Source organism: Vigna unguiculata, chromosome 8 (assembly GCF_037176805.1).
Source record: "Vigna unguiculata cultivar grain cowpea cultivar isolate G323 ecotype 2 chromosome 8, ASM3717680v1, whole genome shotgun sequence".
NCBI lineage: Eukaryota > Viridiplantae > Streptophyta > Magnoliopsida > Fabales > Fabaceae > Vigna > Vigna unguiculata.
In genome coordinates, this window is record NC_140799.1 from 28,756,999 (window position 1) to 28,774,503 (window position 17,505).

Consider the following 17,505-nt stretch of genomic DNA (forward strand, 5'->3'; position numbering starts at 1 on the left):
GTCAATTTTGTAGCAAGTTTTAATCGCTAGTAATTTTTATTCTTTTTTTACAGCAATACTCGTGGTTAAAACTTTTTTTTTGTGACAGTTTTTAATCGCTAAAACTTGTAATTTTAACCTTCACAAATGTCCACTTTTTTTGTAGTGGCATCGAGTTGTTCAAGCTCTATGTCTTGACTTGATACTAGCACAAAGTAAGACCTTAATGGACATAGACGTGCCTATTGGAGAGTAAATGTCATTGTAGTCCATTCTTTCCTTTTGGTTATAGTCCTTGACTACCATTTAAGCTTTGAACCATATGAATTTAAGCTAAAAGTGAACTTACAACTAGAAACTTAAGTTAAAAGTGAACTATAAGTTATGATCTTGATGTTTTGAGGACTTTCTGCTTCTTGTATCATCATGAGTCCTTAAGATATTTGTTCTTCTATTTGTTGACTCATTGACCTTGTCATAAATGCCCTTGAACTGCCATAGTTTGATGAGGCTCCTACATCGCGGTACTCGTCGGAAAAGCTCTCCAATCGGCGTTCCACCGATTGAATCTCGTGAAAAGCGAGGGAAACACAATGGAAATAATCAGTTATGGTGTTTAAGCTCGGATCTAACTGGTTTGGTAAACCCTAAGAGGCTAAAACCTAATCTAGGGTTTAGGGTGAGCTGATGAATGATGCGAGTAATATCTACCGAAAATATCATTCATCAAAAGCTGGATTACAAACAAATGTCCTGCTCCTTTTATAGTTGAAGGGCAGCCGAAAGAAAACAAAAGAGAAATCTAACGGCAAAGCTGCCGTGAACAACAAATCCTAAAGTTGAAGATGGAATGCATGAGGTTTTGGACGACTCTAACAAACCTTAACAGAGAAATGAGGAAAAGGGTTGATATGTTGTTGTGTATTGATGACAAAGGGCTACTATGTGTGCGAGAAACCCTAGCCCTAAGGAAGAAATGGAACGTGTGAGGCTAAGAGGGGGTTGAATAAAACCCAGCAGTGTGAACAGAAGAAACACGTGAAGGAGCCTAGGTTGGATGTGGACTGTGGTTGGCACCCGTGCAAGAGGAACCCTAACGGTTGAAGATTTCCATGAGAGGAAATGAGGTGGATTATGCATGAAAGAACCCTAGCTTGCCCATATCCACTAAATCTCAATTTGCTGATGTTCTAACTTAGTTTTTGCCACCTATGGATTTCAATAATATATGTCCCAAGCTGGGAATGCTGAATTTATACTCACAACTTGTAGAGGCTCTCGGCTCTAATTTGTTTTCTTTCTCTGTCAGTTATAACCGACCTACCTTTGTAACTCTGTTTGTTATGCCAATGTGTATGACAAATAACCTTTTGTATGAACTTTCTTATTAATCAATCAATAATAAAGTTTTTCTTTTTTCTCTTCATGTTTTTGTATGTTGTGTTTGAAGGATACTCTGTTAAGAAAAAAGAAAATACTTTTCACTCAATCTTTACTTAGTCATTTCCTCGATATTTCTTTGTGCGAAACTACCTACTTCAGTAATATAAAACATATTTGGTTGTTATAAAAATTCTTGATTTATATGTCTTCAATATGGAAAATGATATATTAACAACTGATTTTTAACAACTTCTCTCACTACTTGACGTGGCAGTGGTTTTCTTTTAATTTTTTTTTGCACAATTCCACATAGGCCATGGTTTTTAAAGAAGTGCAAGAGAAGGGAAATTTTGGTGTTCGTGTAAGGAGTGAAGAGTAGTTATTTTGTGTTGCAGAAACAATCAAGTGGGATAACAGTTACAAGTGCTTCGTCTTCCTCTTTCTCTAAAGTTCTTCATCTTCCATTAAAACTCATTCTTTTCACCTCAATTGAAACCCCATTTTCTCGTTTATTCCTTTCATTACATTGCTGGCCACAATGTAGTTGGGGGAGGATGTGTAGGTTGACGGAGTCGTGGAAGTTGGTCGTGGGAAAATCTCGTTGTCAATCTTGTTCTCCTTCTCAATCTTGTCCGAAAGGAGGCATTTTTGCAGTGTTGTTGTAACTCGTGTGAATATTGAAGGAGGTGCATTTGGTTTTTGTTATGAAGAAGTTGTTGCGTGGTAAGTAAATCAGTCATTCGACATTTGTATCTTTGGTTGCCATGGTGGGTTGTGTTGTAGTTCAAATTTTGTTTGTGAAAGGGGATTTCTTTTTTCGTTTAGGGTTGATTTATATCCATGTTCGAGTTTTTTGGTTTTTGTTTTGGAAGAAAGAAATGAGGTTACTTGTTGGGCTTTAATTTTCGTTGGTTATTGCATTTTGGTTTTGGGTGCAAGTTATATGTTATTGATTTGGTTTTCTTGAAAGCGAAATGGTTGAGAAACGAAAAAGAAATTCCTATCAGAGAAATTAAAGATGGATGTGAATAAAGGAAAGGTAGTTGGGAGCACAAATAAAGCATCTGTGAGTGATGCGAAAGCTTGTGATAAGAAATAGGTAAGTTAAATAATTAATGAATATATAAATTAAATTTGGTATATTTGTGACATTACTAACCTTTGTGGTAATTGTAAGTTGAATTATTTGCGTTTTCTTTAGGTTCGCATTGAGCACTGATGCCAAACGAAATACATTGTTGAAGCAAATGCACTACTGAACAGTAGTCACCGTGCCGGACTTGAATTGACACCTTTTTCTTCTTGCCTACGGATGAAGAAGGAGCTTAGCATCAATTGTGCCTTGCTAAAAGAGGTTCCGAGTCGGTGGGTTCCGAACGGGGAATTCATTCAAGTTAGGCAGCAGTTGGTTAAGTTAAGTTCTTTAGATGTGAGTATATGTTTGGGGTTAAGTGCAGCGGGCAATGATGTTGTTTTTGATAGTGACTTGTGTGGGGAAGTGGGGTTGCTTTTTTCTTCAAAGGAAATAAAGGTCGTGACATAATTGAAAGGATGCGTGAGTTGGTTAGTGAGACAAATGATGTGGAGAATGTTTGTTGACTTTATGGGCTTGTATGTCTTGCTGTTTTGTTTTTCCCTAGGACGTCTAAGACTCTGACAAACTTACCTTTTAGGTTATTATATAACCTAGATACACTGAGGAAGTATCGGTAGGCCAATTATGTTCACAATTTTCTGATTTCTTCTTTGAATAGATCATCGACAATGTATAGAGAGAAGTAAAATGAGCACACTATATTTGTGTTTGGCTTAGTGGCTGTGGTTCATGTACAAATTTGTTTGAATTGTAATAATTACTTTATGTCTTTGTTTTTTGAGCTATAATAATAATGGTAAATTTGTTAAAGGTGTGGGCGTGTCAAAGGCTTTCTTTGGGAGATATAACTGGTAGAATTGTCTTCCCTAGATATTTGTCTTGGTCGTTGGTAAGAATGCGGGGAGAAAGAATCAAGAAGTGTATTGAATGTAACCAGGTGCATTATGTTGTATATAGTTGTGCATATAATTGTAATAAGTGTAGAACTGCCAACCTATATGTATTCATTTGTTGAGTACTTGTGTTTTTGAAATTTTTATGCTAAGTATGCAGTGTATAACTACGAAGCCATTAAAATTGATTTTTACATAAAGTTATCCAGAAAACTGTGATGTTGATTGTTGAAAAAAAAGAATTTTGTGTTTGTTTTTATGATTTCGTAATTTAGCACTTACAATAATGTGGCATTGCATTAGTGGAATATATTGAGTGCATGTACAAAATCAATTATGTGGTTGTACAGTAGTACGTATTTACAAAACCATGTAATATTATTTGCAGAATTGACTTGAATTTTAATTTGACGAAATGAGGTTCAATGTATTTAACTGCAAACCTGTGTTTTTGGAACTACAAATCCATGACATGTGATATGAACAAGTGTTTGTTTTGTTTTTGTTTGTTGAGAAATGTGACTTGCCATTTGGATCCAAACTCTTTGTTGGTGTAGGTTCGAATGGATTGGGCATTAACCCAAGAGAAAATGAACCTTCCCATCTTGGCTGATAAGGCACCTCTAGTGCAAAAAAAAGAAGAAAACCAAATTGCTGGACAAGCTGAATGCAAATGTCAAATTGCTGCTAGAAATGAAAGAGGATTTGGAGAGGATGAAAAGAGATTTTTATAGCAGGGCTGCAATAGAAGGATTTGATGAGGAGCACACTACTGCTTCTGATGCAGTTGAGGTCAGTGGTGGCAGAGATGATGGTCCACATGTTAATGCTGAAAAGGGCCACATTGAGACTGAGAACACAGTTGTTGTAGACCCCTCAACAAATGCAATTGATAGTGACAAAGATATTGCCTGATGCAACAAATGAAATTGATGAAACTCTTGAAGTTGGCGTAACATCAGAATTGGAATCTGCTGACATTGGCGTAGCATGTGCATCTAAAATTGGTGAAGCTGATGGAAGTCCTGAAGCACTAAATTTTAGCATTGAGGAAACAATTTGTCCAATCAGTTGTGGGCCTAACATTATAGGTGGAACTGCCATTAGTGGTGAAGGTGGCCTATGTGCTACAACAACCTTCACCCGTGAACCTGAAAATACTGTTGAAGTTGCCCCAAGTCCTGAAGAAGAGAAAACTGCGAAAGAGCATAAGGATGCTCTTGATTCTAGTTTAAATGACGATGCATTGATAATTGTTAAGGCACTGACCTTTGTTTCGGAGGAGCTAGGCGATCTAGAAGCTGACAGCACATCTGATCGATAGGTCTGTTAATTTAATAATTTTTAGTTTTAGTAGGAATGTTGTAACACATATGAAATTTGGTGTAGATGTGTGATGAACAAGCCCATGCTTCCCTTTCTGAGGTGGCAGATGCTATGTTGAAGGAAGAAAAGGTCATGGACATTGAAGTAGGTGATGAGAACCCGAATCGCCTAGCCATTGTGCCTTATGTGAAACCAATTAGTCCTCTTTCTTAACCAAGTAGTCCTCTTGCTCCAATACCTGCTCCTTACGTCACGAAGTTATTTTTGTATCAAGTTGTAACAGCAAAAGAAAAATGGTAATGGGAATCAAGTTGTAATGCGAAATTGATTTTTAATTTCTTTTGGCAATAAAGTAATATGACATGTTACTTGACTTGGTATGTTTAAAGGCCCATAATCTGGAGCTGTTTTTTTCTATGCTGATGTTTCCCACACCGAAAGAGAAACCCACTTTCGAAGTAATCATTAAAGAGCTGCCACAATAACCTAATTTGTAAGTTGTTGTGTTTCTTACTTGAAAGTATTGAGCCATGTCAGAGATGATGAGTAATGTGATACTTAATGTGACTAAATTTGGTTTTCGTGTACAAATTTGACTGTGGTATTATGGTACTCAAATATCTTGAGCATTGGGAACCTAGCAAAAAGTACAATGGCCAAAGTAAGCCTACTTATACTAGGGTAAGTTGATTTTGCAAAGAGGAAAATTATTATTTGATGCATTGATGTCATAAGTAAAGTTCAATGTAATAAAATGTTAATTTATGATTGCTGGCGAAGCTGCAACAGTTTAGGCAAAACTACATTTGTGATTGGGTTCTAGATCAACAAAATATTCACCGCGACGCTGTTCTTTTCGCCATTCTGTACAACACATTTGAATTCCCAACACTAGATTGATACATTTAGAACATCAGATGTTGTGAATGACACACTATTTTTTAATCATCAAGTTCATTAATTACTGTATAGGCCATGCAATTTAAATATTAACACCTTTTGATGGATGTTCAACTATTTGCAATATTTGTTGAAACCTAGGAGCGAATAAATGCTAAACTTTGCTTTAGTTATTGAAATTATGCCCATAAATTTAATATAGATTGTGTGTTATTTAATTATTATTGTTTTTAATATTATGATTCATCATGTTGAATGATGAGATAACTATAAAATTATATTAATCATCATGAAACATGAATTGGTTAAATGGTTGTGCATTGATTTTACATTGGCATGGTTGTGGATTCAAGTCTTGGAGAACTCGAATTAAACTTTATTTTTGCTAAATTTAGTTTTGGCTTGAATGTGAAAAGTTGAAGGAAACCCTAGCTGAATGGGCAGCCTAGAGGTGGCTGAAAAATAGTCCATAATGCACCCATGAATGGCAATAAACACGAACATTAAACCATTTTCGTTTTTATGCCATTAACCCACATTAAGACCCAATTAAAAGGCCAATCAGAGGTAAGAGAGAAGATTTTGGTGGTTGTCATTAGAGAGGACATTGTGAGGAACGAAATTCAGAGAGAAAAGTATGCTACTGGTGTGAAAGAAGGGTTGTTTTGAGAAAGGAATCAAAGGAGGGGCATTGGTGTTCAAGGGGGAAAATCCATAATTCAAACTTTAAGCAAAGGAATTCCATGTTAAGGGAGTCATTCACATTAAATTTTTATGCTAAGCATGACTTGTATGATCTATGTATTTGTTTGATTTCCATGAACCTCTACTGTCTGCTAAATTTCGCATTTCTGCAAAATTTCCAGGAACTGCCTGGCAGGCTATTCATAGCCGCCAGACGGCTCATAATGCTGGTATGTTTTCTAGATTCCTTAGAGGAACTACCTGGCGGTGAAGCCCTCTACCGCTAGGCGACGCAAGTCTATAAACCATTTCTGGATTCTCTGATGCAAGGCCTGGTGGTGGTGATTGAACCACAAGGCAACGCGAGCCATATTGGCTCGATTTGGTATTTTCTGGGTTCTGGTTTGATTCTGATCGGAGGGAAAGTTAACTGTAATAATTAAAGGATGGTTTTGATGTCACACGGTGGGTATATTCACGTATTTGAGGGTGTAATCGAATGGAACAGTGAAGAAATGTTTTAAGGTTTGATGATTCGAGAATTTTAGTTTCTGGAATCAAATAGCGGGAATTTAATTTGAGTATTGCTATTATCGAAATGGAAAAAATTAGTCTATGTGGATTTTTAAATAATTGGAAGTGTGTGGTCAATTTGCATTGGAGGAATCTTGGCAGAGAAGAGTAATGCAGGTGCGGGAATTTTGGGAAATTGCCCAGAACTGTATGCACCGCCTGGCAGCACGAGGCTTGCCACCGGGGGCCATCTCAGGAGATTGGAATTTTTATGGTTGCACGAGTTGCTAGGGATGCTGGCTTTAGGAAAAATGCAGGTTCGTGATATTCTTGGTGTTTGAAGTGGTAATTGGATGATAACCTTGGTGATGATGATATGTAGAATCTAGAGGTGTGAATTTTGGGAATTGAATGGGAAGAGAAGGTCATTACAACATAATAGAAGTTGCAGCGTGAATGGGAAATAAAGGTTGGGTAAACCATTGCAATATTAGTTATAACAAGGAGTTGCTAGAGCAAAGTTGAGACTGAAAGGGGTAACTAGAATTTGTCAATTTGGGAGAAAGGTATCAATGCAGGTAGTTGATGAAAACTGGATGGTTGATTCAGTAAGTATTAGAGCACAAGGGTATGAGACTACAGTCACATGTTGAGTCTTGGAAAGGTTGAATGTAAGCAATCCGTTATTGATAATTAGATAGGTGATAAAAAAGGAATTAAGGATATTGAAATTGGTGAGGGATGGATTAGGATGAGTATGGTTAAATGGTATGAATATAAAGGTATCTATTTAGAAACATGGGAAACGATTCAGTAGTCTAGGAGTATGCAAATTACCCAACTAAAGTGATGGGATCTGTTAGGAGTGTGCCAAACCTGTAAACTCACTTTACTGGTGCAGCGCTTGGTGGTAGGATTGGAACCGCCAGGCGATAGCTGCAGACCCAAGAAGCAACAAAGGGTGTGGCGCCTGACAACGATGGTCGACCCGCCAAGCGATAGATACGAAAATAGTGGGCTCCTAGAGTACGTGCACCTAGCAGTGAGAGTAGTTTCGCCAAACGGTGTCTGTAGTGTTGATGGTTCTAAGGTGCTACGCGCTTGGCGGTACGTGTCCCCTGCCAGGCGATTTTACTACAACAGTATTGGTGTTTCAATCTGGACGTGCGTGATATACAAGGTATTAGTGATGCTTCAAAGGTGGGTTGCTGGTGTTCCTTTAGTTGAGCTTGGAACGTATCCCTTGAGTTGAGCTCGGGATAGGGGTTAAGCACGTGGCATTCCTCGAGTTGAGCTCAGAATGGCATCCCCCGAGTTGAGCTTGGGATGCCGGATGAACATGAGGAACCCTTGAGTTGAGCTCGGGTTGACGAGTGTTGCCGGTGTGAGTGTGCTGGTTGTGACCAGTACGGATGGGTGCAGATAGATTGTCCTCCTTAGTAGTTAGCTGACAAGTTTGGTAGTCTTGGGACGTTGCGAACTATATTTGTATTTGGGAACTCCACATGGCGTTACGGTGTATGATCCGTAGCAATGGTTTCCCGCACGTGCTCTATCGGTTGTGGGCGATAGGTATGGCAGCAAGTCATCTTGAAGTCGTCACTAGAAGATGTAGAACCCAAATAACATGATTGTGACCATGTTGTACGAAATCAAAGGATGTGATTCCTTTGGTGTGATTGTATGATATAAATATATAAGTGTTTTATATGTGTATGTGTATTTATACGCTTTATTCTGTTAAGCTCACTCTATCTGCTTGTGTTTGACGATGATCGTGTGTGCAGATGATGTTGTTGCAGGTGGATCTGGTGAGGCTTAGCCACGGAGCGGGGATAGCTTGGGAGCTTTATATTTTATGATTTGAAATAAATTGTAAACACTATGGATGTTTTATATTATTTTGAGTTTTATAAATTATGGAATTTTGGACTATTCATAAATTTAATAAAGTTTTAAATTTCCCACGATTTTGGGAAATGACGTTATATTAAATGACGAGTATTTATTTATTTTTTCTTATTTTATTATTTAAATCTGTAATATCTTGACGGGATGTTACAGTGGTATGCGTATTAGCCATTGCGTTTTTAAAATTTAACATGTCTGCATCATGGTTAAAGTGGGTTGTAATAAGGTGTACCCATTTAAAGAAATGGTTTTGTCAGTCGTTATCCCACATGTAAGTGCAAAGCAATGAGTTAGGTTCTGCTAACCTACGCTAAATGATTTGAACAAAACCTTTTCCCTGGTTGAGTTTGATTATAAGTATCCTTCTGGACAAACCCCTTGGTGGCATCAATAATTTATAAAGTTTGTTAATTAAGTGACGTTAGAGGAAGTTTTAACGATAAATTTTGCAGATTGTTTTAAACTTATTTGAATATGAAAAACTTCCAGTTTAAGTGCAAAGTTGTGTTACTGTAAGTGTGAAACTGAACTTTTCTGCATTACATTGTTTTCCCTCACCCGCATAAAAGTAGTAACACTTAAGTTTTGAGAATTTAACATGTTTGGTTTTTGGATAAGGTGGGTTGGTATAACATGAACCCATTTCAATAGGTGGTGGTGGGACAAGTGATCCAGGATTTAAATGCCAACCTAGTAGTCTCTTTTTGCTAACTTGCGTTATATGATTTGAACAAAATGTTTCCACTTGTTGGCTTGGATGATAAGTATTCGGTTTGGTGGCGTGAGTAAATTATAAACTTCATTAATAAAGTTAACTCACACCAATTGATAAGGAATAATGTTTATAAATTTTGCATATTGTTTTTAGTTTATTGGATATGAAAAACTTCTAGTTTAAGTGCAAAGTTGTGTTATCGTAAGTGTGAACCTGTACTTTTCTGCGAAACATTGTTTTCCCTCACCCACATAAAAGTGGTAGCCCTTAAATTTTGAGAATTGAACATGTTTGGTTCGTGGATGAGGTGGATTGGTATAATATTAACCCATTTCAATAGGTGGTGGTGTGACAAGTGATCCAGGATTTAAGTGCCAACCTAGGGGTTCGCTTCTGCTAACCTGTATTATATGATTTGAACAAAATGTTTGCACTTGTTGGCTTGGATGATAAGTATCCTGTTTGGTGGTGTGAGTAAATTATAAATTTCATTAATAAAGTTAACTCACACCAATTGATAAGGAATAATGTTTATAAATTTTGCAGATTGTTTATAAGGAATCACATAACTAAATTAGGGGTCATGATTGCCATACATTGCACAAAAATTAAAAAAAAAATACAGATAATGTTTTCCAGAAGTTCACATTTCACCTAATAAAACTAAACTTAACATTCAGTTGAACTTGACATCCAAAACCATAATATATAATGGGTAATATTTATATTGCCCCTATGGTTGTGACTTTGATGATTGCCCTGCCTGAGTGTTCTTGAATTTCTTGAATGCATCAACTAGGCTTTTAATCCTGTCATTAATGCTAATATAGGTCATTTCCTTATCTTCATTGCTATCCTCTAGTGTCTCCAGAAGGATTTGGTCTAGATGCTCCATATTTGGATCCACATTCATTTTCACATTTGGTTGAACAATAATTTCCACATCACTGTTTACAGGAACTTGTTTAGTATGGTTCAAATTTGCCTCAACACAGTGTTGGGCTGGTTCCTTTTCTCCATTAACAGTATGTGAAGTTGTTACCTCTTCCATTGTTGGATCATTGATGTCATGGTTAAACACCTCTGGATTTCATGACAACATAATTAAATATGTGTTTGGACATAACACAAAATAATGAATAATTTATTAAATATCAAACCTTAACAATATTCCTTAGTGTGATGTTTATACGACCACTTCTTTGAGTAAAATGACAGCCCCAATACCAATGAGTGGACCACATTCAGGATGTGAAACTGCTTTTTTTGTGGACGCTGGCCTGGGCATTAAGAACCAAAATATGCTTTTGGTTCTGATAAAATAGTTTAGTAGCATTATAATGTTTATTTAGCAGTTTATGTGGGGAAAAATTCAGGAAATTAAGAACAAAATATAACTTCAACAACTTTAACAATCAGAATCAGATCACCCAACCCATTTGGCTTATACTCCTTGACAACACAGGCCACAAAGGACAGTCTGTCATAAAGATTTTTCGTATACATGAAAGTAACATTTTTCATGTCACCCCCTTCCACCAAACTTGCAATTGGCATTATTTAGGCCAATCATTTTTTATCAGTGATGAAAGACGTACTTCCATTGCACCGTCGCATGAAGTTGTGCAAGTCCACTTCATCTACTTTGAGAGCCTGTCATGGTTCCATTTCCTCTGTTGTAAAAACACACAACATTCCAATTCAGACGAAGGAAACCCATTAAGTAGGTCTTATGGAAAGTTGTTGACCAAAATACCCTTGCAAAGTGGTAATTTAATTGACGTGACATTTTCCCTCTTTAAAGATCGTCCTGTTGCATTACTTTTGTGACTTTTTAAACAAGCCACTCTCTCACAGTTGTCCCGTCAACCATCAACATTTAATTGCATTTGTTGCAATGAAGGCCATGGTCTGAATTTTCATGATTGAAAAAATTTAAAAAAAACAAAACACCTTTAAAGCCATTAAAAGCATATTGAACTTGGAATTAATGTTGAGGTCGTAACAGAGGTGGAGTTATTGGGCAACATTGAAGACGTTAAAGAAGTAGTAAATACCACCATTAACTTCCACCAACAACCACCTCCGAGCACTTTTAATGGTGTGTTTTTCTCTTCTTAGTGTGTTTCATTTACGTTATACTTCATGAAATGAATAGGTATTTAGTAAAATTTATTTTATGAAATCCAATCCTAACCTTCACATGAATCACAAACACAGTTGGAAAATTATTCAAAAAAAACATAATAGTTTTACTCATTTAATGCCCATAGGGATGTTTAATGTATGGATCACGTTAACTCATTGTGAATTTAATTTCATCTGTAGATGCAAAATGGGGAAAATGATGACCTTATATGTTTGGATGCCATTAATTTACTTGATGAAGAATGTGGTCTAGGTATATCAGCTGGGGAGGAAACTTATGATAGTGTTGAAGTGATTAACAACAGTCAGGAGGGTGCTTTGCCCACTGTTGGAATGTGTAAGACCCGTGGAAAAGTACTAGGTCAAGTGGTTGAGTGTACTTTGGTTTGTGTGAGAAGACTTGGGTTCGAGTCCTATGTATGCCTTGTGTGTGTTATTTTTGATTTATTAGTATCTTGATAATATAATTGTGACTGGTGAGTGATATTATAATCATAGGATTATAATAGTTATCACAAAAATCTGAAATTGGCATAATGGTTGTGCTTTGGCCTTATGAGTGGAGGGTCACGGGTTCAAACCTTGATAGACATGAATTAACTTTTATTTTTGATAAGTCTAGTTTTGGAGGGAATGTGAAAAGGTAAAGGAAAACCTAGTGTAAGGAGCAACCAAGGGGGGGTCTAGAAAAAATAGTATCAAACCGTTATGTAATTATCATTGAATACGCATTAAACCTATAATTAAGCCCATTTTCGTACTGTTATTGTTATTTATGGCCAAATCATGCGTTTTAGGGATTCAAACATGTTTACAGTGTGTTTTTATGGTTTGATTGATGAAACAAATTGAATGAGAATGATTGCATTGTAAATTTGGCATGGTTTTGGTGTTTTGGGTGCATGAACAATGGCGAAACTTTGCATGTTTTGCCCAAGCGAGTCCCTTTCGCCTAGGCGAGAGTTGTAGAAATTCATTCAGGGTTTTGGTTTGAGCTTCTCGCTCAGGCGACGAAGTTTGTTTGAGCGACACGTTCACTCGCTCAGGCGAGTGAGGCTCGCCTAAGCGAGGTCGCGATGAGACCTGTACACATTAAGCACGACTTCTCGTCCATGCAAGAATTTTGATTCTGAGTGATAGATACTCTCGTTGAGGCGATGTTTGTGTGTTTTTGGGCACAGGTATGACTCGCTCAGGCGAGAAGAGCTCACCTAAGCGAGATGATCTAGTGAAACCACTATTTCACACTCGTTCAGGCGAGATGGGGTAGCTTAAGCGAGGCTGACGGGCTAGCCTGGGCGAAGATCCCTGGCTTAAGCGAGTGTACTACGAGTTTCATGTTTGTGTGTGATGTTGAACTAGGTTGCTTGCTAGTTCCTAAAGTATAGGAATTATATACTTGCGTTGTGGTGTTTGGGCTTGAACGACTAAGTCTAATAGGGGTCTGGGATGTTCTTGATGGTGGGATGCATGATGGGCATGGAACTGTGTAGTTCCCGTCGGCTGCTAAGTGGTGACGAGTCCTTAGTATGGTGATTACATGCGTCGGACGCACGATGGGCAAGGAATAATTTTGTTCCCGTTGGTTGCTATTGGGCAAGGAGTCCATAGTATGGTGATTCCGTGTGTGCCAGGGTTCGAACGAGGAAGGCTTGGATGGTTTTCTACAAACGAGGAGTCTGTGGGGCAAGACGATGAGCGAGATAGGCTCGTAGGGTTGGACCACGAATGGGTTAGTTTCGTGGGAGCACAGTAAAGTCCCAAGACCTAGTTCATGCATATGACTCATGAAGGACTATGAGATCTGGGCTGCATAATTTGAAATAATTAAATGTTGACGCAAGATTTATTTTCTTTGGGATGGATGACATATTTATTATATATATATATATATATATATATATATATATATATATATATATATATATATATATATATATATATATATATGCATAGCTCACCCAATCTGTGTGTGTGGCGATGATCGGATAACTTGTTATCTGGGAGTAGATGAATTGACAGGTGAGCCTGGAGATGCTTAGAGGCGGAGTGTAGGGTCTACCTGGGAGCTTTTGAAAGGATTTTCATTTAAAGGATTTTGATGTAATTTATAATTATGTTGAACTTTGGTTGATTTTGTAATAAAGTAATTGCGAATATTTGAATTATGTTGTAATTAAAGTTTTTAAATTTTCCCGCATTTTTGGGAAAGCGTGATTATAAATGAGGTTTTATTAATATAATTGTGTTTTATTTTATTTTAGTTATCCATCTATATTCATGTAAAAGTAATATTCTTTAAGGATGTTACAGTTGGTATCAGAGCATAAGTTTTGAAAATGTTTTGTAAAATATTTTGGGAATTCTGGGGAGTGAGCTTACTATGTTGTGCATGTGGTTGTGTGTGTTTACTTTAAGGAGGTAGTAGTTTGTTAAACTGATGAAGTGATGTTTAACAGTTGAATATGTGGCGTATCTAGGCAATGGCGGCTCACAAGAGGAATAAAAATGCTAATGGTGCTGATGAGATTGCAGAAGCCATTCACCGGATGGTGGATGCGATGCAAAATCCTATTCCAGCACAGCCAAGAGCAGCATTGCACCAGTGAGCATGGCGACGGTGGAGGATTTCCTACGACATAAGGCTGTAGAGTTCATAAGTAGAGCCACTCCGGATGAAGCTGATGCCTGGCTTCGCAAGTGCGAAAAGATTTTTGGAGTGATGAATTGTGCGGATGAACATAAGCTGGCCTTTGTTGTGTACCTATTGAACAATGATGTTGAATATTGGTGGGCAGGCACACAACAGCAGATGCAGACTAGGGATGAGCTAGTGAATTGGGCCAACTTCAGGACTCGTTTCCTGGAGAAATACTTCCTAGATACAGCTAAGCAGGATAGGGAGGCTGAGTTCTTGGCCTTGCAATAGGGAGTTATGTATGTGCAAGAGTTTGTTAACAAATTCGAGCATCTGGCAAGGTACTATTCTCAAGCGATCACTGAAGAGTGGAGGTGCCTTAAGTTTAAGCAGGGACTCAAGCATGAACTGAAGAAGGTTATCACACCTTTGAGAGAAAGAAGATTTCCAGTCTTGGTGGAACAAGCCAAGAGTGCAAAGTCTCTAGAAAGAGGACCAAATCCAGTAAGTCGACATCACAAGAATGTCGCAGAGGCTATGCAGATGAAGAAGCCTTACAACCGACCACAAACATCTCTGGGTCCCACTTGCTACCAGTGTGACGAACCCCATCTAAAGAGAAATTGTCGTCAGCTAACAGGTGGTGTAGGAGGGTCAGGTGACCATCGCAAGTGTTTCATATGCGACAAATTGGGCCACTTCGCCAATAATTATCCAAAAAAGAAGAGTTTGGACGTGAAGAAACCAACAACATCACCAATAGAAAGAGCTAGAGCGGCTGGTAGGGTTTTTTCCATGACCTCCATAGAGGCTACTCAAGCAGGTAATCGTACTCTCGAGCCTTGTCTATTACTTGGTCAATCAGTATTAGTGTTGTTCGACTCTAGAGCAACACATTCTTTCATCTCTAATGCATGTGTGGGGAGATTGAAACTGGAGAAACGTGATTTGGGGTGTGAGTTGCTTGTTTCGACTCCTTCCTTGGGTCAGGTAGCTACCAGTTCAGCCTGCGTCGGGTGTTCAATGGTAGTGGCAGTTCACAGATTCAAGGTGAACTTGCCCTTGGAAGGACTGGATGTGATATTGGGGATGGACTGGTTGTCTAACAATCACATCATAATTGATTGTGGACGGCGCAGTTTGGTGTTCCTAAAACATGAAGGGCTAGAGTTGATCTTAACTCGAGAAGCTGTGAAAGCATTGCAAGAAGGGGCCACTTGTTTTATGGTGATGGCTAAACCAGAAAAGAAAAGCACAACGGTGTTGGTGCAGAATATTCCAATTGTTAGTGAGTACGCAGATGTGATTTCGGAAGAAGTACCAGGATTGCCACCGAGTCGAGACATTGACTTCACCATTGACATAATTCCTGGTGCGGGTCTAGTGTCCATGACTCCATACTGAATGGCACCTGCAGAATTGGCAGAACTGAAGAAGCAAATTGAAGATCTGCTAGAAAAGAAGTTCATCTGACCTAGTGCATCACCGTGGGGAGCTCCGATGTTGTTAATGAAGAAGAAAGATGGGAGTTCAAGACTTTGTGTTGATTACTAGCAGCTGAACAAATTAACCATCAAGAATAAGTACCCACTGCTGAGGATTGATGATCTGCTCGATCAATTTTAGGGAGCTGGAGTATTCTCCAAAATTGACCTACGATCTGGATATCATCAGATCTTAGTCAAACTGGAAGATGTATAGAAGGCGGCGTTCAGGTCGAGGTATGGGCATTGCGAATATGTGGTGATGCCATTTGGAGTAACGAATGCACCAGCGATATTCATGGATTACATGAATAGAATCTTTCGGCCTTGGTTAGATAAGTTTGTCGTTGTCTTCATAGAAGACATTCTTATTTACTCAAAGATGAGAGGAGAGCATGCTGATCACCTAAAGGTTGTATTGAAGATACTCAGAGATCACCCGTTGTATGGGAAGTTGTCCAAGTGTGAATTTTGGCTGGAAGAGGTACAATTTCTTGGACATGTCATCTCAGTCAAGGGTATTGCAGTGGATCCAGCTAAGATTGAGACAGTGCTTAAGTGGGAGAGGCCTAGGACAATGACATCGGTGAGGAGTTTCTTGGGCTTAGCAGGATATTAGTAGGAGATTTGTGGAAGGGTTCTCAAAGAAGGTGAATCCATTGACACAACTTACAAGAAAAGACCAGCCATTTTCTTGGACTAAAAAGTGTGAGGAATGCTTTGAGGACATGAAGAGGTGTTTGACTACCGCCCCAGTGCTAATGATTCCTGATATTGAGAAAACATTTGAAGTGTACTATGATGCTTCATATCAAGGGCTGGGGTGTGTATTGATGCAAGAGAGAAGGCCAGTAGCATATGCTTCACGTCAGCTGAAGGTGCATGAGAAAAATTACCCGACTCACGACTTGGAGTTAGTAGCTATTGTGTTTGCTCTTAAGTCTTGGAGGCACTACCTGTACGGGTCTCAATTTCAAGTTTTTAGTGACCACAAAAGCCTGAAATACTTGTTTGATCAGAAGGAGTTAAATATGAGACAGCGTAGGTGAATGAAGTATTTGAAAGTCTACGACTTTGAATTGCTTTATCACCCAGGCAAAGCAAATGTTGTAGCCGACGCTTTAAGTCGTAAGAAGATGCACATGTCTTGCATGATGGTGAAAGAGTTGGAGTTGATTGAGAAACTCCAAGATATGAAGCTGGGAATGTAGTTTGGGCAAGGGTTCATACAATGCAGTCTGTTGAAAGTCACTAGCGAGTTCTTGAATGAAATACGTGTTGCTCAGGGTCAGGATATGGAGTTGCAACAAATTACAGGATGGTTGAGTACGGATAAGGGAAAGGATTATCTGATGGGAGAGGACGGCATTCTACGCTTTAAAGGTAGAGTGTGTGTGCCTGGAGGACCTATATTCAGGAGGCAGATTCTGAATGAGGGTCATCAAAGTCGTCTTAGCATACATCCAAGTATGACTAAGATGAATAAGAATTTGAAGGAATCCTTCTGGTGGAATGGGATGAAAGTGGATGTAGCGGACTTTGTAGCTCAATGTTTGGTATATCAAAAGGCCAAAATTGAACATCAAAGGCCGGGAGGTACACTACAACCATTAGATGTACCTTAGTGGAAGTGGGATAGTATTTCTATGGATTTTGTGACACAGTTGCTGAAATCGATAAGAGGGCATGACTCAGCCCAGGTAATAGTAGACAGATTAACTAAGTGTGTGCACTTCCTACCTGTAAATCATAAATGGTCGATGGATAAGCTAACAGAAACATATGTACGGGAGGTGGTGAGATTACACGGGGTGCCAGAAAGCATAGTGTCAGAC

General features: G+C 38.4%; 1 protein-coding gene across 1 annotated transcript; it reads left to right on the forward strand.

The window, feature by feature from the left end:
* Positions 1-14,483: 14,483 nt before the first annotated feature.
* On the forward strand, positions 14,484-15,590 carry LOC114195032 (uncharacterized). Its single transcript, XM_028085429.2, has one exon. The coding sequence runs from the start codon at positions 14,484-14,486 to the stop codon at positions 15,588-15,590; it is 1,107 nt and encodes a 368-aa protein (XP_027941230.2).
* Positions 15,591-17,505: the final 1,915 nt, after the last annotated feature.